Genomic DNA, 24,575 nt, shown 5'->3' on the forward strand with positions numbered 1-24,575 from the left:
AGACATCCTTTTACACAATGAAAAAACTATGTTGCATCCTCCCATACCTCGGATACCAACAGAAATTGCAAACCATCCTCACACTTCGAGGGCCATATATACAAAACATTTTTGCTGTCGTAAAATCAGGCCGTTTGTGACTGCAAAAATGCTTTCCCAGTGAACAACACCCAAGCTGTTGATGCATCTCAATGATAAATATACCCCTTTGTGTTCTCCTACTAAACAACCGGACCAACTGATTTGTCTTTGTCTATCCCATACCACTGCATAGTCCATTACTGCATATTTCATCCAGTAGATGGCGGCATTTCATTAAAATTGAATCTTATGTATTTGAAAAGACTATCAAGATCTTTGTTTCACTCTGGCTTGGGTTCATTCTGGTACACACTTCAGAAATTGTTAGGAATGAGCCAGGGCACAGGAATAAATACTGGTGCAGTCATTTACCACACACTAAATTTGAATTTGGAAGTAATGAGCTTCTTGTATTGGAAACAATCATAGGTATCATATCATACATAGAAACTGCTTACACTTTTTTCATGTAAAGAATAAAGCGTCCCACACTGTATGTTATTCAGATATTACAAGTCAATGGGGAGTTCTGTAACAATACAGAGAAACAGGGTTGAAGAGCTAGTTCTTTTATATAGTAACAGAGCGCCATATTTATCATTATTTCACGCAGCACAACAAGTGAAATGTAAAAGGCAAAAATGCACCGTATTTAACAAGATATTGCATTTCAGTCCTTTCCTTGTGCTGACACACAATGTGCTGCCTTGCGCCAACACAGGCACCCTTGCACCATAGTGCGCTACAGGTAGGATTTTTGTGCAGGAAAAGGCACCTTCCTGCACAAAAACAATCCTCTGAGGCATTTTCCATTTTCTAAATGTGTTGCTGAATGCAGCACATTTGTAAAGAGGGAACAACAAGGAGAAATAAAGAGATTTCTCCTCATTGTGCCCTATCCCCACCCCCACCCACCCGGAAGACGTAGCATTTTGACGCCTTCCGAGGTCTACTAGTGTTGGGCACACTCTCACTCCACCCATGGAATGCCTCCCTGCAGCAGAGGAATACAAGGCAGAGATTTGCACTGCCTTGCATTACTCTAGATTTATCAAGTCACTCAGGTCCACTCAAGGTGGCCTTGCCTGGCTTGATAAATCTGACTGAGATTTTGCGTCAACCTTGCATCCCCTTGCGTGGCACAAGGGCGATGCAAAACCATGAAAAATATGCCCCAGAATTTGGAGCAGAGGTCACTTGAAATATCCATACATGAAATGATATGGGTTAATTTACTTGTTATGTTCAGGGCCACTGGAATTATGTGGTCAGTGAGTAACAAATGATTTAGCAGGGTTTACTGAATCATGCATCAAGTAATAGCAAAACGTGACGTAATGTGGTACATTTTGTGATAGCATTACTTCAGCCTTTTGTCATTCCTACACTGGCTAGCACTGTCTGGGCAAAAGGATTTGTCTCATTAGTTCCAGTATAACTTCTGACTGTAGCAATAAGCAAAGGAAAGAGGACTAGGAAATCTTCGGCCTTTGCAAAGCATCTTCCACTGTGAAGTAATATGTATAGCTGTGTTTTTGTTAGCTTTTGATCAGCTTGAGCGAGAAACATTTTTTTGTTTGTTTTGAACCGCACATTATGCAGTAGATAATGGGTTATGTGGCATATCCGGCAAATCCATAATTATACGGAAAACATCACGACCTCAAAGTTTCATAATTCCAGTGGTCCTGGTTACCATATATGGACACACCATCACATCCCCTTTTATGTTTTAAATCCTTGGTATTTGATGCTTCTTATGAAACACATACTAACTTTACAAATATGTGGAATAAATGTGAATCTATCTTGTAACAATGAATGATTCAAGATGAAGTTCCTAATTGGCTGCAAAATACACTTTAAGTACCACAATATAAAGACCTTCAAAAGCAACGTTAGCTCAGAATGTGTGGTCAAATGCAGTCATACTTACACTTTCATCTAATGAACTCCAGGCGTGCAATATATAAACCCTCCCTTAAATGATTACCTATCAGAAAAGGGATGCAGTTTTGAAGTGGAGAATAGTTCAAAGGAGCTGAAAGCGGCTATTATTATGGTTGGCGACCTGCAGTTTACACTGTCTATTTGACCCAGCTGAAATTACTCTACAACCACAACTCAAGTTATTTTTTAAGTAGGAAGTCGTTGTAAATAAAAAATAGAGACCTGTTTTCCTAACAATCGTACATGTGAGATTTATAGAATTATTTATGGATAGCTCTCAATAAGAGACCATAAGACTCCAAGTGACACAATTTAGACACGACCAAAGTCTGAGTTGTATATGATTCTAGTCGAAAGAGGAAAATTCAATGTAATTGACAGCTACCCTCATACCTTCAGAATGCTCTCCCAAGCCCCGGCCTTCCTCCTTAGCAGTGGAAATATGGGAACAGCCTAGTTCACATCGATCTGGCCACAAGGGTAGCCTCACCTCCTTCAGCCTCCGCCCACCTGGCTGAATCGAAAACCGAATACGCACCTGGCCTGTGACCCTGACACCTACCCTCGCCAGCCTCTGGTCAAGCATTCCACCTTAAGAAGAGAGTATAAGGGGGGAAAACTCCCTGTACTAAGCAAGCCTCTGTTTAAACCCTCCTCTCTCCCAAGTGTTTAAAAAGTAAGGCCCGTATTTATACTTTTTTTAGCGCCGCATTTGCGCCGCTTTTTGACGCAAAACGGCGCAAACCTACAAAATACAATGCTATTTTGCAAGTTTGCGCCGTTTTTGCGTCAAAAAAACGACGCAAATGCGGCGCAAAAAAAATATAAATACGGGCTAAATGCCTGGCATTCTTACCATCCTCTCCAATTCCCTCGGTGATATACCCCGCCACGCTATCCCAAAACGTATAATACGCCAATATCGTATGCCCTGCGATCATTCCCGCCACACTCGGCCCCTTCTGCCTCCTCCCCTCATAAAGCTACGTTCTCCACGCTCGATGCAAGAACAAAGAGCTGGCTCCTTCCCAGGACCGACTACAGTTCTCTGTCACTACACGTCTGTTCGGGCCCAGAGCGGACGAGGAGCAAAACCGGTCTGGGGTTGCGTGTGTTAATCAACGAGGGCGTGACTTGAAGTTTGTGCTGGAATGTTCCTGTTGGAGCACGCCCAAGAATGATTTGCTTTTGGCTGATCTGACTAGAGCGACATAGCAGGCTAAAAAGAGAGGGGCTCTAATGTGGCCCGAGTAATGACCTGCGGCTAAGATTAATTCGACAACTCTACAAAATACCTCTTTGATGTCCCCCGTTTGTGGACACAGAGAGCTCATGCAGACTGAACGAGGCAAGGGAAGACCGGGGAGGCAACTGCGCCACGCGACAGCACGACGCTGATTAACAATATTCCATAAAATAAGTAACCTGACGTGAGGTGGGGACAGAATTCGGGGATAGTATCAGTCACATTAAAATGCTGTGGTTAAACTACCTGCATTTATTATCAATGTCTTTCTGGTCTAGCAGTGTGAGACGAATAGGGATCTATGCTACCCTATTAATAATAATGATTCATATATAGAAAATATATGGTGATGCCAAGGTATTCTGTGCTAATGCAGTCAGTGAAAATGTGGGGCTAAAATGTTTGGCATTCGACATAATACTTAATGATAACCAGGGAAGCTACAGAGAGGCATTGGCACTGATGTTTGGGGTCACTAGTGGGGCTCATCGCATAGAGCATTGAAGATGGTAGTCATTCATGTGAACTAGAATTTATCATAGAGAAAATCACGAAAGGAAGACATATATGTCTTACTGAAAAGGCTTGTGCCTCTATCTCTAGCTTCTTCTGGAAGGAATTAACTTGTACTGCAAGGCTGTAAACTAAGTCTCTGATATTATAAAAGTACAGAAGCAGCTCTTTGTTCTTTCGTGTATGGTTCTTTCTGTGCAAAAAATAACATGTTTAACAGCCAATAAAAATAATGCGCAAGGACTTCTTATTTTGAAATGAATGTGACTGGTGCCGTACAAGTAGCATTTACGTAAATTCATGTTATGAATTTGTGTGTTTTCGTTGAGCATATCAATAAAAACGATGTGTTTTTTGAGAAAAAACCCGACTTTAGATATATCTTCTTCTTAGGCTTTCAGAATGCTCTGCTTGCTAGATGCTATTGGACCTCTTTTTATTTGGGCATACCCACTGTTTACTGCTATTAATTTGATTGGTTGCGACGTAATGTGCTTGTTTACATTTTAAAGGCAAGTTGCAATTTTGCATTCAAAAGGATTTTGGTTTGATGGTAATTCCGTTGACTTTAATGACTTTTGTTTTCTGTAATGATCCTGTTATTTTAATAAATCTACAAATACTGATACAAGGAAAATCGTTATTGTGCAGGTTTTTGTTAATGACCTTGACCAAGCATAACAATTCACGATTCTCCGTTTCCTGCTTGTGGTCCCTCTTTAGTTGAACAAGGATAGATCGTTGACACAAGTATAATGCAAAATGCTAGAAATTACACCTGATTACGCTGTTATAATTGAAATTCCTCCTCGGCTTAGATATATTTGGCTCTGTATTTGAAGGCCTCTTTACAATTGTATCTGGAACTATTTCATTTTTTTATTGACACCACTACCTAAACATACTTTAAAGTGACTATCGAAATATGGAACAAATTCACAAACTGAATCAGACTCCTGTCTACGACATAAACCCCAGAAATATTTGTAAAGTCATCCACAGGCTTTTGAAAGTGATGCAGTGCTATTCCAATTCCAGGCTGTGTGCAAAAAAAACCCAACAACATATCCCACTACTGCTCCCCAAACAATGCCCAAAAGTGATAATTCCACCTTCAACCACACTTTGCCCTGTTCAAGCTTAAAGATGTCCTTAAATCCTATTCACTATTTTTTTCCATCTTGAGGGGAAATTACATTATTTTCAAAATACAGACAAAATGCAATAACGAGTATAATTGCAATAAATCAAAGAATTGCACAAAAACCTTTTCACCAATGTTACTGTAAAAGTATGCTGTAAAATGCACCATTTCAAAAGGTTTACCCAAAATGTCCATGGTGGCATTCAACAAACTATAACACTGTAATGTTCAAAATTCCTTTGATGAATAACCATACCCCACTGACGCCTAATAAAGCAATTCACCTTTAGCTAGTATTCTAGATGCACTGTGGTTTATAATTCCCATTTGCCAAACATTTTCCAAAATAATCCCTGAGAAGCATCACCCCATCTTGGAAAGTCATCTTTAAATACCTTGCATGTTTCAGTGACACCAGCACAATATGCACTTAAAGCATTATTGTGTCACTAAACATGTCAACATTATTTTCACCCAAAGGTCCTCTCTACAGGAGAAATCACATGCAATTAGGATATTATGAATTTCGTAGACAGTAGGTTATTGGAGACGCACATTATCTTAATATTTTTTCCTAAAATGCCTATAATGAGAATTGGTCTAAGGACCGAACTTTCAAAGTTGTACCGGGTCCCACAAAAGCTACTGCCAGGCCTGCACCACCACAGTGCAAACCACATCAGGTAGAAGTTTCAGTTTCTAGATAGACTTGAATGGACGTTTATGAGATTTCCTTTCACTCCTGAAGTAGAGGTAGAAGTAAAGTAATTTACTTTAACCTTCATGGGCCCTCCAAGCCCTATCCAAAGACATGCACTCCATAATCTATGCCAAAAGAGTCGTGTGGGCCTGCTGATACCAACAAGCACGTTTTCCTCCACACAAAGGAATTGTGGGAATCAGTGATTTCAAAACCAGAAGACAATGCACTTGCTATAATAGCATTAAAGGTTAACAGGCCCAGGAATCTCTGCGCAGCCGACTGGCACAGGGCCCTTATCCATCACAACTATCATTGAGAGAAAATGTACTTGTGTTTTCGTGAGGACACCAGGCTCTTCGTAAATGAGTACTTCATTAAGGTATATTGGGACACGTTTATATTACTCAATATTGTTCCTTCACATTGCACTGTTAATTTTCGTAATTCTGCAATTTCATACCTCTTTTTCCATTGCTGGTGTCATCTTTCCCTCTGGAGGATGGATTCAGAAATGCTAGCCTATTTGTATTCAGTCCAAGTTTCCTTAACCATGAATCTTCTTGCTCAGTGGTGCCTGTTAAGAAGTGAAGAAATGTCAACAAGTAGAGCACACCCCAAAAAACGTTTATATGAGTGGAGTGACAGACCTCGTTCTGGTGGGCCGAAGGCAGACGGGCTTTAAATTACGATGGTTGAAGACATTTGTCATTCCGGTCCTGGGTCTCCGTACTACTATGGTTTTGCAAATGGGGCCAGAACCAGCCCTTTCTGCACTTGAATTTCAGGACAGCGAGGGCGAGCCGCCACAGGCTTGTCAGTGAGGTAATTTGGGAAACAAAAGCTCAGAATTCAACACGAACCCACTGACACAATAAGGCAATGTATATATCACAACAGAAATAAATACTATACAATTTAACGGAAATTACATACAAGATTCCAAAATATTTTTTTTTAAACTGGGAGTGGGGAGGCAATACACCCCTGCTTGGGCGGTTCTCCATTCAAGTGAACTTCTCAGATCAATCTCAAGACACAGTTTTTGTGTAACATCATTCTTCTCACAGCAGGTGGCATTCAGGCTGTCTGCAAGCAGGAGCACTTATCATATGAGCATAAAGAAGTGAGAGGTCTCTGCACCTCGTGTCATCAGCCTTCCTGGAGTAGTAATGATCGACTGACAAAAAGGCAGGCCCGGCCCAGAAACCTCCTTGCCTTGAACAACAGAAACTGCAGTCCCATCCATCACCCTTTGGCAGTGTTCAGGAAGAGCTAATCAGAAAACTGGACTACGGCAATGCCCTCTACGCAGGAACCATGGCCAAACTCAAGAAGAGGCTGCAACGCATTCAGAACGCCTCCGCATGCCTGATCCTGGACATCCTCCGCCACTGCCACTTCACAGACCACCTGAGAAACCTGCACTGACTCCCAGTCAACAAGAGAATCACCTTCAAACTCCTACCCACGCTCACAAGGCACTGCAAAACACTGGACCAGAATACCTCAACAGACGGCTCTCCTTCTGTGACCCAGTGTTAGGAGTGAATACTCTCTCCTCCTTCCCTTTTTAGGAGTATAGGAGACATTATTTCCCTTGATACTCCTTCATTTATTTTTAATCTTGGCCTGACCCTTACTATAAACATTAAATCTAGTCATTAGGTGTTCAGAGCCAATTTTATATACCTTTCACTCTCCTTTCTTCCTCTGTCAGCACGTCCTGCAGACCTAAATTGATCTGCAGAATCGTTTTCCGGTTGAAGAGCCACCACCTCTTGCGTGGTGGCCCGTCAGACGTTGCAGTGCCGGTCTGGCGAGGAGTTAGCCCGATGTTGATGCCTAGCATCCTATTATGATGCTTGAGGGCACTCCTACAACGTTTTCTTTCAGTCTACTTTTCGTCCTCATTGACAATATTCTTGCCTTGGAACAGTGTACACATTTTTTATTATAGGTAAGTATTTTAGGTACCCACTACAACCAGGCCAGCCTCCTACAGTAATACAATTCAATCTCTTGGGGCAGGTGTCCCCATCCTCTAGCACTAAGGTGAATAAAACACACAGTGTCCTAGTACTTCAGTGCATACCTGATGCCAGTGCAAGTTTCTAGATTACTGATAACAGACTATACATTATAACGCTTTATTGAAGCAGGTCCTAAGGCTCCCTTTTCTAAACAATGGAAAATATAGTGGCAACCTGACATTTTCCAAAATTATCCTCATGCACTTTGTGTCATCATTCACAACACTTTTGTAATTTAAGTTCTCCATAAGTGCATAGAAATTGCCAGCTGCTGGTGCAAGTGATATATTCTGGTTCACAAAATGAGGACCAGCCAGGAATATGGGCATTGGCTGCATTTCATATGTCACACTGTAGATCACCTTTATGGTTATGATAATACACTCTTTGATGTTTCTTCAAATCTTTCATTAAAGCTGAAGCCTCCAATTCTTTCAAGTGGAGGGTGCTTTTGCCACCCATCTGGCAAAATTTTATACTCAACCCCCCTTGCTCCCACCCAATCCCACAGCTGCCGCCTCTGATTTCTATGGCTAGCTCACTGGGGTTTGGAATAAATTACCCCTTTGAAAATAATAATTCCCACACTTTGTACCTCAGTGTACATTGATTAAGCAACAAACTTATAAATGTAAAACATATTTGTAAAAATCAAAGCATCAAAAGATCAAAATGTACTGTACTACCTGAAAAGGCCTTCACACAAACCTGAGAAACAATTGCAATTTAGCCTTCCACAAAGCACCATCTCACAATTTTTTGAGACAATATTCCCAATGCACTCAAGGGCTCCTAGCAAGATTTCAAAATAACATTTAATTTAGCTAGCGCTTATGTTGTAGTACTTATATCTCAGAGAAGAATTGGGACACATTTGTACTTCCAAAACTGGCCATTTTTCACTCTACATAATTTCTTCCTTAGACTATTGTTCTGCTCTTCCCTTCCCAAGTTCTATAGGACCTGGTAGTTCTGCTTTCATTCTTTTGATAATACACTCTGCTTGCTTAAATTATTTCTCTTAGAGTTGGTTAAGCTCTGCACCCTTTGGCCATGTAAAACATGAGACTATCACCTAACCTCATCACTCCTGTAGTCAACAAAATCTGCAATCTATCTGTGTCCTCTGTTGTTGTCCACCACCTGGAATCAGGTGGTTGCTACACTACGTCATAAATAATATATAAATAAAACACATCACATGTTCTGTGATTCTAATGAACCCCTGTCTCTAGTCCTCCTTGACTTTTCCAATGTGTTCAACCATATTTCTCACACTATTTTCCCATTCTGACTATCAGAGATTAAGGTGGTTAAAATTGATTTGGCCTGGTTTGCATCTTTTGAGTGACTGGTAACAGGCAGTTCTTTCATTTTAAACATTTCCTCCTCTCTGGTTTTTCCTTGTAAACTACTCCAGGCTTTTTCTTCAGATTTGGCCATTGTCAATGTGCATATAACTCCTGTGATGCATTTAGTTAGATTGCATTATTTTCACTTTTCTGTGGTGCACTGACACACAGTTTATAGTTATTCTTAGTCAATCATCTGCCATGTCAGGTATTTAATATACATTCAGGAGTTGCTGTGTTAGTGTCTCCAACTGTATGAAGTTCAAGCACTTAAACCCTAACACCAAAAAGACCAATGCTCCAGCCTTTTATAGGATCCAGTTCTCTCTGGGCAAATACTTGGCTGCCATACTCTATTGACACCACATCTGTCCCATTAACACAGGCCCACAGTCTCAGATTAGTTTTGACTAGCAGCTACATTCAAACTACTTAGGGCGTGATTTAGAGTTTGCGGACGGGTTACTCCATCACAAACGTGATGAATATCCCGTCCTCCGTATTACGATTGCCATAGGATATATGGCAGACAGGATATCCGTCATGTTTGTGACTGCGTAACCCTTGTTAGAGAACAAACATTATTAATAAAAATGTCGAAACAAAATGAAATGTTTAACGTGTTCTAAAAGGCTTAAATAGAGAAACTTCTGAAATATAAAACATTAATGTTTAAATGTGGCTCACATGGTGTCAGCCACCTAGAGCTCTAAGTGAATATATAAATGTTTGTGAAAATATAGTTTGATTAATTTTAACTACATGTGCTGATAAAACATGAATAATATTAATAGTGGTTGTGTGTCTATTTGTATAATCAGACTTTATAAACTGTACAGATTCATATAATTACAAAGGATCAAAAATGAATGGAGGAGGAAAGAAATAGAAATGGATTTGAGAAATTTTGAAAATTTGTGAAAGCCTAACTGTAGATATACTAAACAACATAAGTTTTAAGTTGATTAATTAATGAATTAATGTAGTATTCTTTTGTGACAGCACATATAGCCATCAGAGGAGGGATTGTAGAGATGATTGTAGAGAGCAAACATTATTAATTAACATGTGTAACCAAAATGAAATGTTTAAAGTGTACTATAAGGGCTAAATAGAGAATAGATAAAAGATGCATGTGTAAATGTGGCTGATATGGTGTAAGCCACTTCGAGCTCTATGTGAATTAATAAATGTTTTGTAAAAATGTATTTTGATTAATTATAACTACATGTACTGACAAAACTTGAATAATATTAATGTCCTAGAAAACAAATGGTTTGAAATTATTAGAAATATTTTATTCTTCATGTATTTTTATTAGTAAAAAGGCCCATGTTTTAATATTTTGTCAGAAGCACATTATTAAAATGTTATGCTGATTTTACTGAAATGCTTTTGCAAACATTGCTTATTAAAGCTCACAGTGGAAAGCTACCGTTTTCTCTATCCTTCTTGTATTGTACTTCCTTGTGATAAATGTTGCAAGTTAACCTAGAGCCTTAGTTTTTGGAATTAAGAAACATAGCTGAATGTCTTTTCTACTGCTGTTTTAAAAAAATGTAATCATTACACGGAAACTGCCATCTGGAGGGGAGTGTAAGAAGAATGAAGAAAGATGCAACTGAAGCCCAAATGGAGTTCTTTGGCTGTGCACTAACCAGCCTCATAGTCTTGTCCAATAAAAGCCTAGCTAGTGACTTTTGGGACTTTAATTTAGCAAAGCTTTAAGTGATGCAAGTCAGTTTAGTTGTTCATTCCGGTCTGTTCAGTCAGTTTAGATTCTGTTCAGGTGTCAGTTCTTTACAGCTCTTATTTTTGGCTACTTATGATTTTAATAGTTCAGTTACATTAGGTCCAACATTAATGAACTATTTTTCCCTTTGCATATTCCTGATGCTGATCTCTGAAGATCTACTGCTCCTGTGCTCAGCTGATGAAGACTCTGCAAGCTGCTGTCTCATTTACGAGATGTATAACCAATGTGCATTTGTTTTTCCTTTGCAGGTATTTCCCTTTAGAAATTCAACCACATATTTTTGTTAGCGCTATAGTTAGATGTTTTTCCAAATTAATGTTTGTCTTATTTTTAATTTTTGCATGTGACAAAGCCCAGCCCTCACATGCTTCTCAAATTAGATTTTGCTAGTTAGGATGTCAGATACGACAATTAATTTAAATGTTTGCTAATTGTTTGTGATTGATTCAATTGCACAACACATGAATTCTGTTGCGATTTTCCAATCAATTCTTTTGTTATCCTGCATAATTCTTTTGGAGTGTTTACTGGTGAGTGTACTTACAAGTTTGAGATCCTTCAGATGCTTTGGACAGTTTGTGTTGTTTTTGTATTTCTATCCTTTGGTTTTGCGCATAATTTATGTGACCTTAGTATTGTCAATTTAAGGGCAATACATATTTAAACTTTAATAAGTTGATGTGATGATTCATGGTGTGTATACATTACTGACTCATTATTGCATAGTGTTATTGTTGATTGTATTGGTTCTCATTGTTTGACTGGATGATCTCATTACTCCTGTCTGAGTCAAAAGATTTGAGTCGACCTCTAAGGGTAGTAGATGTCACTACCCTATTACATGTCACCTTAGCCTAATATTAGGAGGTCACACACCCACATTACATGACACCTTAGCCTAATATTAGGCGGTCACACACCCACACTACCCTCCACCAAAATTCTAACTCAAGCTCAATGACTTTTCTTTTCTTGCTTGCTAATCTTAAAGGTTCTTCATTATCTGATTGTCACCTCAGTGCTGCCACAAAACTGTAAAACAGGTACTGATTACTTCTCATCTTAATTATGTGGAATGCCCTCAAAGTATGGCTTTCCCAAAAGTGCACCAGCTATTTTATCATTCAGAATGTAGCTGCATGTCTAGTTCTTAGACTTGGATAGCGCGAACATATAACAGGAAATCTGAGCACTTATTACTGATTCCAGCACCGGGCTGAGGGGAAGAGTCTTTTATCATCAAACAGCAATGATCTGGAATTCTGCACTGCATCATGCAATTCATAATCACCTTCATTGCTGAATGACCTTCAAGCTTTGGCTCTTCAATACCGCATTTTAGGCTGAGTGTTCACGCTACTGGATCTTCCATTTCCTAACACCAGAACACCTTTTCTAATTCATGTCATAAAAATGTCCTTTCGTTCATTTACACGTTTGTTTAAAGAGAATAAAAATTCCCACCATGACAGAACTCAATATCAAAGTGAAAATAGGATTTTACAGAGAAGGCGGAACACAGTGTTTTTCAATATGTTGTGGGACATCAGAGTGATTTCTTCAGTCTGCCTCTTCTAAACCTCTAAGCTGTAGAGGTTCAAGCCATGTGGTTGCATTTCATTTACATGGTGAATGTCATGAAGTGGTGCAGCACACAATTGGGAATTCAGGGGAAAATGGAAAGAAAAAAATCACTATGAAAAACAGGAGGTATCATCATATATTGGGAGATGCATTGCCTGGTTGGGAGCCCAGATCTAATTTTCAATTTACCCCCAAGCGTAGTTGTTCATGACAACTGTCCATCCCCAAATTGTACATGGAGTGACTATTGCTAGGAGCAAGATGGTAGGGCCAGATAGCCACAAAAAGATAAGGTATCTTGTCTCCAAATCATCACCTTGTATGCGTCTCCCTGCCTCTCTTGTTCCCCATCTCCATTTTTTCCCCTGTCCCCTATGTTCATATCTTCCCTGATGCTCCTGCCACACTCTTTCCCTATGCTCTCTGTTCCACTAATACCCAATATTTCACCTACCCCTGCTCCCACTGTTTCATCTTTTTCCCCATTCCACCTTTGTGTTTTGCACTCCTGGTATGTGTGAGCCTGTAAAAAGCCATGCCATATCAATAGTAACACATCTGCACCCAATAGACACTTGCAACAGTTAGTCATTGTGTGCAATAATGCCCCCCAAGTCATCTGTAAGCATAAGATCAGAAGTTCTATATGGATGTATGACCTTTAGTTAATTTTAAGTGGACTCTACTGACTTGTTATGCCCAGTCATATATAATATTCCTGCAGGGGCTACCCTTTGGAATGCTTGCAAATGGTTCACAACTAGAAAAGGGCAGCTTCTTTGGTGCCAGCAAACCTGTACATACTTCTGAAGGTAGAAAAAAAACACACAGTAATTGTGGAGACTGGCTCAGAAGCAGAATCGGGCTCTATGTGGTGCACAACATTAAAGGCCTGAATTTGAGTTTGGCGGTAGGCCCTGCTGGCCTGCCACCCACCATATTTAGAGAGCTCTACCATCCCTGCACAGGTCTCTGCACCTTCAAAGGAGCTGCCGTTATGGTGGCTCTTCTGAAGGCAATAAGGGGGTCATTCTAACTCTGGCGGGCGGCGGAGTCTGCCCGCCAGAGTTCCCCCCTCCAGAATACCGCACCGCGGTCAGAAGACCGCTGCGGTTATTCTGTGTTTCCCGCTGGGCTGGCGGGCGACCACCAGAAGGCCGCCCGCCAGCCCAGCAGGAAACCCCCTTCCCACGAGGAAGCCGGCTCCGAATGGAGCCGGCGGAGTGGGAAGGTGCGACGGGTGCAGTTGCACCCGTCGCGAATTTCAGTGTCTGCTGAGCAGACACTGAAATTCTTTGTGGGGCCCTCTTATGGGGGCCCCTGCAGTGCCCATGCCATTGGCATGGGCACTGCAGGGGCCCCCAGGGGCCCCACGACACCCCATACCGCCATCCTGGATGGCGGTATGGGGTGTCTGAATCCCCATGGCGGCGCAGCAAGCTGCGCCGCCATGGAGGATTCAGCAGGGCAGCGGAAAACCGGCGGGAGACCGCCGGTTTTCCTGTTCTGACCGCGGCCAAACCGCCGCGGTCAGAATGCCCTGCGGGGCACCGCCAGCCTGTTGGCGGTGCTCCCGCCGACCCTGGTCCCGGCGGTCAAGGACCGCCGGGGTCAGAATCACCCCCTAAGAGTTTTCTGGGTGGTGTGCGGGCCTGATTCACAAGGGTAAACATACACTTTTGTGTCTAGTCATAAACTACAAGTGTATAGAAAGTTTATGGCTATGAACATTTCACAGTTGTGGTGGAGAACTCTGCACATGAAAAGATGGGACAAGCCTTTATTTTTTTACAAAAGTGTAAGTCTACCTTTGTTAATCAGCTCCTAAATGTTTAAAGCAGAAGCTTTAACCCAAAACCAAATTCCTAAAGTTGGCGTTTGCATTTGAAAGAGACAAACTAATGACCCTGACACTCTTGGAGATTCCCTAGTGGTCCCAAAGTGAAAGTACAAAAAACAATTGTCTTTAAGTAGGTCAGGCAGTCTGATTCACCTACAACATTGGCCAGCGCTCAGTGGTCCTATTGGTCCAGGGTTTCGTCTTGGCAAGTCGGTGGAGTCAAAGCCAGCAGAACTCTAACCGACTCTAAATACAATGGATGGATCATTGGTTTGAAGGGCAAGGTACAGTTGTAGCAGAGTACTCTGTCCATGAATCTCAAAATCAGACCCTAAATTAGCTTGATCATGGTGAAGGCTTCACCATTCAAGACATGTCACACTATGGAAGAAACCACAATGCAAATAAGATGCTGGAACACTTATAAAAACTATAGAAGTCAAACTTAGCACTAATGTCAGCAAGCTGTGCAGTAGTTTGGGTATCTGGAGAGAGCATACATGAAATGTCCTGGTGAACTGGTTTCAATCAGACATTAAAACATAGATGAAAAAATCCTGGTGAAGGTTGGCTTAATGTTATGAATAAATTGATACAGCTGAACCACAGCTACAGAAAATTATATAAAATCTAATGCCCTGAAAGATGATTGCACATGGTTGGGTAATCTGAGGTGGCGTTGTAGGCAAAAAAGGATGGAGTGGGATGTGGCCTTAAGTAGTTAACTTTGGCTGAGATTAATTCAAGCATCCCCCAATTTACTTTCTTGTATACTTCAGTGTGAGACCCAAAGTCCTACAGGTATACCCAGACATTGATCCTGTGCTCCCTGAGGTACTAGAACCAAGGTTCACCCAGCTGACGAGCCTCCAACTATGGCAAAATCAGCCTTGGATTGCTTGTGTTCTTTCTCTGCTTGGACTGTTCTGAGGTTGCACTGTGAGCAAAAAAACAATGGACTGGGATGCAGGCCCAGCTAATTACTAGTGGCTAAAATGATTTCAAGCATCCCAAATATCTCTTTTTTGTATACCTCAGTGCAATGTCCTCAGTGTGACAGATGTGCCCTCATGTATCCAATGCTCATTTTATCACTGGAACTAAGCTGCACCTGACTGATGAGCCCCGGTTATGGCAAACCCGCTCTTGGGTTGCTTGTGTTCTGGTTCGGACTGGACAATGATTGGCAGTTTGGGCTGGACTGTTCCTACTGAAGCAGGCTCAAGGCTGATTTGCATATGGTTAGGTCTAATCTGAGGTGGCATTGTGGGCAAAAAATAATGGACGCGGATAATTACCATTGTAAGAAAATAATTCAAGCATACCATCCATCGCTTTTTTGTATACTGCTGGATCCAGGAAGGTAGTTGTGGTCTCAAAACTAGGTTTGTCGATGGGATGAGCCATCTGGAGGGTCCCGAACAGTTGGCAGAACAAAGGACAGCCATAATATTTGTTCTTTGTCTTGCTAATCCAAAAAGGAGCTGACAGGGTCTGCTCATATTAATTACCAGACACCACCTGGAACCATTGGCTCGTTTCGCAGCACGAGAGAGAAATAGTTTAAATCTTGACAGAGATGAGGTGCACTCATCTAAATATTGTAGCTATTAGGAGCCTGCCTGAATCTTTCCCAGAGGGAAGAATGGTTTCACCATTAGGAATTTAGGACTTCTGGGAATTTTAAATTTTAAAGTAAAACAAAAAGGAAGTTTTACAAGCACAAGTGGCCATGGTTTGAGAAAGCAGCCAGGGTGGAGTAATGAAGATTCTCCAGTCACTGGCTAGTGCAAAGGACCAATGCATTTTCTAGATACAGGCCAATAAATTAGGCTTTCTAAAACCAGTGGCACTAAGGACTTTGTCAATGTGCCAATCTGGGAGAGAAAGACTGAAAGACTGCAACCACCCCACAACATGCATAGTAGTATTTGAGTGAAATATGATTAAGGTAACAATACATTCTGTGAAATATGACGGGTGATTAATTGAGGTCAAACATTCTTTCATGATAGAAAGGTACAGCAAAGAACACTAGAAAAAACTAATACATTTTACAGATTTATTTCAAAATTAAAATCCTATCCTGGTGCACAAGATATGAATTGTAACTATAAGACAAAAAGAATGTTAGCAGCAATGTTTACAAGCAATATGAACAGCTAAACAATTCTAGCATATTGGCTGCTTAGCTTAAGATCAACCACACCTTCATATCTTTTATTTACTAAGCTAAACTTGGAACCTAAAGAAAAGCCTAATTAGACTTTTAAACATTGTTCACACTCTCATACCTGTTTTGAATAATGAAGTAACTGTTCAGTGTAACAGCTTGGTCTACTATTCATATCTCCAGTGGAGGGAAAGCGGATAATCCCCCAGCAAGTTAAGTTTGAACGCTCCTCCCATTAACTTCAGTAAAGATAGGAAAAGCAATTCTGCATGGCAAGAGAGGGTGTTTCAGATCAGATCAGATTTGTCACACTCACAGCTTTTTGCTGGGCAGAAAATGTGGTATGCATGACCTCATAGAAAAGGTTTGTGACTTCATGGAGAACTGCTCAGCTACAGCTTCCAGACTTGCCCTACCAAAGATTTTGAGAACTAAAAAAGTCACTAAGAATGATGGTAAATCCATCCTGCAATATTCTTTGGTGGCTACAATATTTATCTGTGCCACGCTCTGACCTTTTTACACCACACCTAACAGTTCTAGCCTGAGCTCGACAATTACCTATGTAACTTCATGGTACTTTGACTTACCTTCGTTTTTGACCTTGTCCTTAAAAGGAGTTTGATCCTAATTTCAATAAGATGGGCTATTCACAAAGGGAATGTACACATGTTACTAACTCACACATGTATTTTACCCTTACATTGCTGAGTAACTTTATTACTTTTGGCTAGCCACAAAATCTGAGTGTAAAGTTACTCAAAAAGGTAGACCTTCACATCTCCATCTCCTGAAAAGGGAGTGGGGACAAATATATGAGTGTCAATTACTACTGCCAAAAACAAACAATAGTAAGTCAAGCACCACACATGGCCAACCACTAATACTGCTACAACCTCACATTAAAAAATGGAGGTAGGGACTTAGATTAAAATTCAATAGAAAGTAATGTTAAATGAAATTCAACTAGTTAAAAAATATAGGTTAATAAAATGTAGCGTAAAATGTAAAAAATATAGCGAATAGAAAAAATAAAAAAATAAAACATATTCAATATTTAATTATGAAATGCCGTAACAATCTTTTTTTAATTTATAAATTATTGTCAGATTACATGTTATTTAGAATATATATAGGGGGGAGTCCATTTTTTAATTTAAAACTCAGAAAAATAATTGCTATTTAATTTAATATATTTGAATTAATGAAAAGTTGTGAGAAAAAGGATATTGGTTGAGTGGGTGGAAGCCCCACTTAGGCAACAACTGCAATCCATTCCCACTAAGGAAAAGTTAATATATTAACTTATGCTTAACCGTCTAGTAGCTTGCCACAAAAGCACAGGCTTAACTTAAGGTGCTGTGTTAAGTATTTATGCAGCACAAAAATAGTGATAATGTGAAACACAACACAATTAATAATATGAGACATCCACCGTCACCAGAACCTGTCAGCTAGCGGGAAGCAGGGGACATCACCTGGCTCCCAGAGCTGGGCTAGATTGAGGAGCTCCACCTCAGAGATATCTACAGTGCAAACACCCAATTAACAGCACAAGCGTTCTGAAGTTGCTGGGTGATAGAGCCATCATAGCTAGTGATGAAGCAAGTGCAGTCACTGAGCATTGTACCTGCTAAATACTGACTCTATTGTCAACTTCTTGCTTTCAATTCCCTTGTGTCCAAGCTGAGCCGAGCCAAGCCAAGCCAAAAGTGAAGATCTCGAAGCACACTTATGCCGTAACAACTTGTAAATCACGGGGATTCCAAAATCTACAACCACTGGCAGAATTGAGCAGTATGTTGAAACAATGTAGACATCTCTCTTTTGGGGCAGATAATCTCTTGCAGCTGTTAGAGGTGGAGCGAACTCATCAGTCTGTGATGGCACAACCACTCCCCGGGGCCCCTTTGTACACAACAATAGTGACGTTTTTTAATACTAGAGACAGAGATTCATTGCTTAGACTATCTAGGGAAAAGAAAGACCTAAACTACCAAGGGAACAATGTTGCTTTTTTCTCTGACTTCATGGTGGCAGTGCAGGCGGCATGCAGAAAATACCTCCCTATCAAGTGACATCTGCAAATGGCAGGAATTCCATACTCTGTGATATACACTGCGTGCCTCCGCATTGACCACTGTGGCAACAGAAGATATGCACGACTCCCCAAACAGCATCAAAGTATCTATACACACTTTCCAAACAATGCAATGGCATACAGGACAATGGAAGAAGACCCATGACTGAAGACAGCTACAGAGGAACCCTGCTTTTGGACGCTTCATTCAGATGCCAAAACCGGTCATCACAAATGGCCATAGCCACAATAAAATATGTACACCCTACACCCCCAGTCAAAACTGTCGCTATGAGGACACAGCCAGACTATCATCTATACTCCCTGGCCTCCTGCGGTAGTAACTGGGACTCTGGAGCATTTCTATTGAAATAACCTTATCAAAAATAGGGGTGGGTGATGAATTGCACTCTGCTGGCAAAGTTCGCAGAGTTTTGCCCACTCTGCGCTCCATAAGGAAGCACAGCGTTCAGAAACACTAAGTTGAGCGGGGTGTAGCAGAGTTTTTCCTCTGTCCGGGCTCACCAATGGTAGGATGGTGAGCTCCAGTGAGAAAAATCATATGCTAGACCACCTCCCAGTGAGATTTCTCATGTGAGGAGCTGCAGCAGGTCTGTCGCTCCTGTTGAGGAAGCTGCAGCTCGAGTAGAAAACCTACTCGACCAGCAGAAAGAAGCAGCACACTTTCATCGCACGTCGTGCTGTTCACACTGATTTTACAGTGCGGGACAAGCTGCTGGTGCTAAAAATCAGTGCGGGCAGTGTGACTAACCTTTCTCTATTGCTCATGGAACTGCACGAAGTGTGGCAGAGGTTTTTCAACACTTCTTGGAGTTCCATGTAGCATAACTCCGCGAACTCTGCCCAGGCCTACTCAATAACTGATGCTGGAGGAGTGAACGTTCGACTTGACCCAAACTCATATTAGACTTTTATTATGTTTTATTGTGAAAAAGGAAACAATGTTGGCATGTTTGGGATGCTGATATAGGAGAAAGGTTAGAAGAGAAACAACTGTTTGCTGTACTACATCATTGTTACGATCCACACTGTTCTACACATGGATGTTGCCCCACAGGTAGATATGATTATACACTGAATTCTGTTTAATTATGCTGAATGATACAGTTAGTGGATGTACAACGCTATAATTGTGGAACATGAGGATATTAAACAACCAGCGGAAATCAAAACTATTAGCCAATTTAGACTGCCACAATATAGCCATTGCCCTCTTTCAGTAGACATATTTCATTTGTACCACTGAAAATAAGATATGCACCAGATAGGCCTTGCACAGTTACACGTCATTCTAGTCTTCCTACTCACAAGGCATCACGATTCTAATCAAGGGCATCCCCTCTCAGATCACGCTCCCACAACATTAACAATCAGGGCCAATACATAATTGCACAGGGCACGCTATATGATACCCACATCACCTTAATTAATATGTATCGTCTGAATACATACAACCCGGAGCTTTACACATCACTCTCACAATGATAATGAAAAGTATACTAAGGGGGGCCTTAACACATATCTAGCCCCATTACAAGACAGATTGGAGACCACAGACTTTCATAGTAAACAATCTACTAGAGTCATTAGGACCAGTACAGAAATACACAGGCTGGTGGATCTTTGTAGAAATAAAAGCCCTACCCAGCAGAAGGGCATGTTTATTTCCTCTATACAAGACTATTGGTCCTGACCTGATTGTTGGTTGTCAACACAAGGTATCAGTGCTTGGGTACAAAGCACTGCACATTTGCCCAAGACCTTATCTGACCATGTAACAATCCTACTTGAGATAAAACTCCCTCCTTACACCCCTGCACCATTTGCAAGGCAGTTCTTGTCAGTAGCCTTACTGGACTCGATATTCTCAGAGGAGTTCTGATCAAGTATCTTTACATACTTTAAAGATAACATGGGCTTGGTAGATAGTGCTGGCACACTTTGAGAGGTTTTTAAAGCCACTGTTGGGGAGCTATGTATTAGCAAGCAAGCAGCCCTTTTAAAAGCACTGAAGAGATGATTACGCACCATAGAACAGAAAATCCAAACCGTTCAAGTGTAGATATAAATCCAGCTTGGATCCTAATGTTCTAGCTGCAATCATGGAACAGTTCACAAAGTATGAGGACACAGCTGAACAAGGACTGCACCACATGACTAGACGATCAGTAGCACAGGCATATGATGAGGGCAGCTGGCCAGGAAGATACTTAGCTATCCAACCAATGACACCTTGGGCACATGCATATATCCTCAAACGAACATCTCCAAATGGTGCAGAACATGAATCCACTGCTTCATACTGAGAGACTGACTTTTATACTGAACTATGAAACACTGGCTGTACCACCTCCAGTCATGAGATCACAGAGAATCTGGATATATGGAGACCCTGACCTGCTGTTAAAAATGGCTATGTCATGGCTATCTCACATCTTGAGGACCAGGATCACAGATGGTCCAGGCTGCCATTGTCTCTTGTGGACAGAATAGCTTTGATGAAAATGGTGATTTTAGTCAAATTTCTTTACCACTTTGTCAATATCCCCATTGCCCTCCCACACTACTTTAAAAGAAATTCTTATCACTCAGCTAATAAACTTGGCATGGGTGAGGAAACAACTCAGGCTAAAATGCAGGTTGTTCATCCTTCCATATGCAACTATTTGTGTGCACACACTATTGGTATGACTCACATACCTTCATACCACATAGAGCAGTAGAAAATGACATTGCAAACCTGACCCTATTACACACTATCTTTACACACAATCATGATAACGCTACGAGGACAGAATTCAACACTGTCCATTGCAGTACGGCAGCTCGGCGTGCTTGTAATGAACTGATTTACAAACCAGAACTCATACTACCCAATGATATCAGTAACATGGGAACCAATGGCACTCAAAATCCTCAAGAAAGCTCATTTTAAGAGCATGAAAGACATCTATACAGGATGGAAATTCATTACACTAGACTTCATACCTAGAGCGCAAAACCACACCCCTCTCGTGGCTTTGTTATATTGTCGGCTCTGAGCTGCCATGAGGGTAATATTTTCCCAATCTCTGACTGAGCCCCCAACCTTAAATGTACTACATACACTACTTTCCATCACTACAAAAAAGGTCTCATCACTGAATTATACACCTCTATGCAGAATGACAAGATAATAGCACCTGATACGGCACTGATCAATTGGAATGTGATACTAGACCCACCACTTGTGCTGACTGATTGGGTGTTCTACAGCATCCAAACAAGTATGCTAACCTCTAATGGTAACGTTTGCATAATACATTTAAAATACCTGCATCAAATGAACTTTACCCCTGATAAACTATATTGATGTGGGCTGTGAGAAGGTGCATGTTGTGAGAGATATAAAACATCATAAGCAGATTCCATAGACTGAGGCTCACAAGAGCCTCTGTAGTCATTGCAGAGGATCTGCAGCTGCGTGGAATCTCTGTACTGCAGTTTCTCATTGTGGAGATTTCACCCTGAATGTGGAAACTCCGTATTGACTGAGGAGGCTCTACCATGACTGTGGAGGCTCTTGGTGTGGGGCTGCTCTCCAGTATATCAACACTGGATGCAGATAACTAACACACACTCAGATATAATCCCGGGACGTTTAGAAATGCAGCCACATGTATGCCTACTTGATTTTGTGAAGGCTCTATGCCAAAGGGTACATAAATTGGCAACAGTGGCATTACTCCTCGCAAAAAGGCAGGTAACAATTTGTTGGGGTAAAACACCCATAAACCAACAAAGCATCTCAGATTTGGTCTACTGAAAAGAACAATTAGAGACATATGCTGAGGAACTACCTAAACCATCATGTCCCAAAAATATTTTGGGGCCCTGTACTGCATATTTGTTAGCTATCTCAGGCTCACCTTAACAGACTCACAAACTATATAAGCCCATATCAGAACTGTTCTGTCTGCTCTGGTATCCCTGAGACTGATGGTGCCATATCAGTACCACTGTATTGTAATAATATGGTTTTTAGCTTGTGTATGTTCTAATTGGTTTTGTTTTTCTATGCTGTACAATAACATTCTAATAACAAAACAATCAGGGTAGTCTTCTGGGGACCAAGACAGGCTCAAGCATTTCAATAGTCTTCTTGTAGCAGCAGAGCAGTCCTACGAGGAACCATGAAGGGATCAAGCAGCAGGGAAATCCTCTGGGTAACAAAACTGACCTATAGCAGCAGGGTAGTCCTCTGTGAAACAAGGCACTCCGTCTTCTGTAATGTCTGCAGGTCCAGAGGTGTACTTCAAATGTGTTCTGAGGGCCAACATTTATTGCTGGTACCAACCTTTGAAATGGGGGAACTTCAAGGCTTCTCCACATGTGTTTTTGGACAATTTCTTCCTTCCCTTGCCAAGGATCCAAGACGTTTATGGTGACAAAAGAACGGTATTAGGTTTCTTTGTGTGTGGTGGAGGCAGCTTCCATTGCAGTGCAAGTAGAGCAGAGGAAAGATCTGCATCCACTAATCATGTCAGGATGACTCATCCTGGCCACACCTAAATCCCTATTGTTCTCTGTCTGGATCCAACACGCATTCTTAATGTGTTCGATCCTGAGCCACTCACCTGAATTCCAGACGTTCGATGGGGTGATGACGATTCCCCAATCCCAGAGAGGACTAATGTGACCGTGATGAACAGTACATTGCCCTCTCGCAAGTCCTCAAGGGTAAGGGGGTTTTGAAAAGAAAAAAAGAGAAATACCAGCTTCTGCTTAGTGGACTGCAGAATCAGACTGCCGGACTCTGGACTGCTTGCCACGGTGGGCGTCAGGACTTCTGAGTTCGCAAAAGCTGGGTTCTTGGTTTTTAGGATTCTGTGTTGCAAAATAAATACTTCATTAATACATTGAACTTTCATAAACTATTGCACATTGCATAATGTCAGTTATTGTTGACACATTTTGCATACATTTCTATAAGGCTGAACAAGTCTCTTCCTCTTTTTACAATATTTTCAGAGTCTCTGAAGCAATGTCCAAACTCAAAAACAATCAACTTGACTAAAGGGCTTCTTTGTGTTCTGGCGTATTCTCTTGCCAATAATAGTTTTGATAAACTTTCTCTATTTCCAATCTCCTCATTCTCAGGGGAGCATTTGTTACACGAAATACGTCTTTCCTTAATGTCTGTTTAGCGGTATCTCGGATTCCCACTCAAATGATAAATCACTCTAGTTCTTATTGTCATAAATGATTTGAAAGACAGAGCTCTGTTTTGTTTCATTTAAGGGAATAATCTCTCTTTACCTTGAAATTAAGTTACTTGGTTGAAAATTTCAAAAGAACCCAAACAGGCTTTCTTCACCTTTCTTATTTTCTCTATTTTACAGGAAATACGGGATCATCAGCAGAAGACATAAGAGGAGAGCCAGGTCTCCACAGGAAGCCAGCCGGAGGGCGAGGGTCTCTGGAACTCGACTGGACGCTGTCTGGAGGACGAGAAATGCTGGCACTCGACTGGAAGCTTGTCGGAGAACGAGGGACACTGGAACTCGACTGGAGGCAGGCTGGAGAACAAGGAACTTGACTTACAATGGAACTCGACTAAAGGCAGGCTGAAGGAAAAGGAACTTGACTTGACTGGAAACAGGTGAGCAGAGCAATAGGTACGAAGCCAAGCAAGGCCTTAGACTCACAAGCATCCTGAAATAGTCAAATGTGCACATGTGCATTTTGGCAGTTGATTGCTTGTTAAGAGAATTAGCAATTATCTTCCTGATTGTGACACATGTTCAATACAGTTCACATTGTGAAGAGCTCATGTTTTGGCAGTTATAGTTGGAGCAGGTGGAAAGGCATTTGGATACTTGTTAAGAAAATTAGCAATTATGCTCCTGATTGTGGTACATGTTCAGTAGAAATCACATTGTGAAGAACAGATGTTTTAGCAGTTAAAGCTGGAGCAGGTGGAATACAATGTGCAGAATGAACAAGCATTGGTTATAGTAAATGAGACATTTAACAAGCATTGGTTATTGCAAACTTGATATTCAAGGATGTAATGAATATACCCAAATATGTCTGAATGTTGCAAGCAACAGCGTCTTACTG

General features: G+C 41.1%; 1 protein-coding gene across 1 annotated transcript in view; it reads right to left on the reverse strand.

The window, feature by feature from the left end:
- Nucleotides 1–24,575, reverse strand: part of LOC138302051 (myosin-6-like) — a 530,412-nt gene that overhangs the window by 202,043 nt on the left and 303,794 nt on the right. The window contains exon 5 of the mRNA XM_069242473.1: nucleotides 6,098–6,211. Coding sequence (XP_069098574.1) covers nucleotides 6,098–6,211 — 114 coding nt within the window. The remainder of the gene's footprint in view (nucleotides 1–6,097; nucleotides 6,212–24,575) is intronic.

This window comes from Pleurodeles waltl, chromosome 1_1 (assembly GCF_031143425.1).
Source record: "Pleurodeles waltl isolate 20211129_DDA chromosome 1_1, aPleWal1.hap1.20221129, whole genome shotgun sequence".
Lineage (NCBI taxonomy): Eukaryota > Metazoa > Chordata > Amphibia > Caudata > Salamandridae > Pleurodeles > Pleurodeles waltl.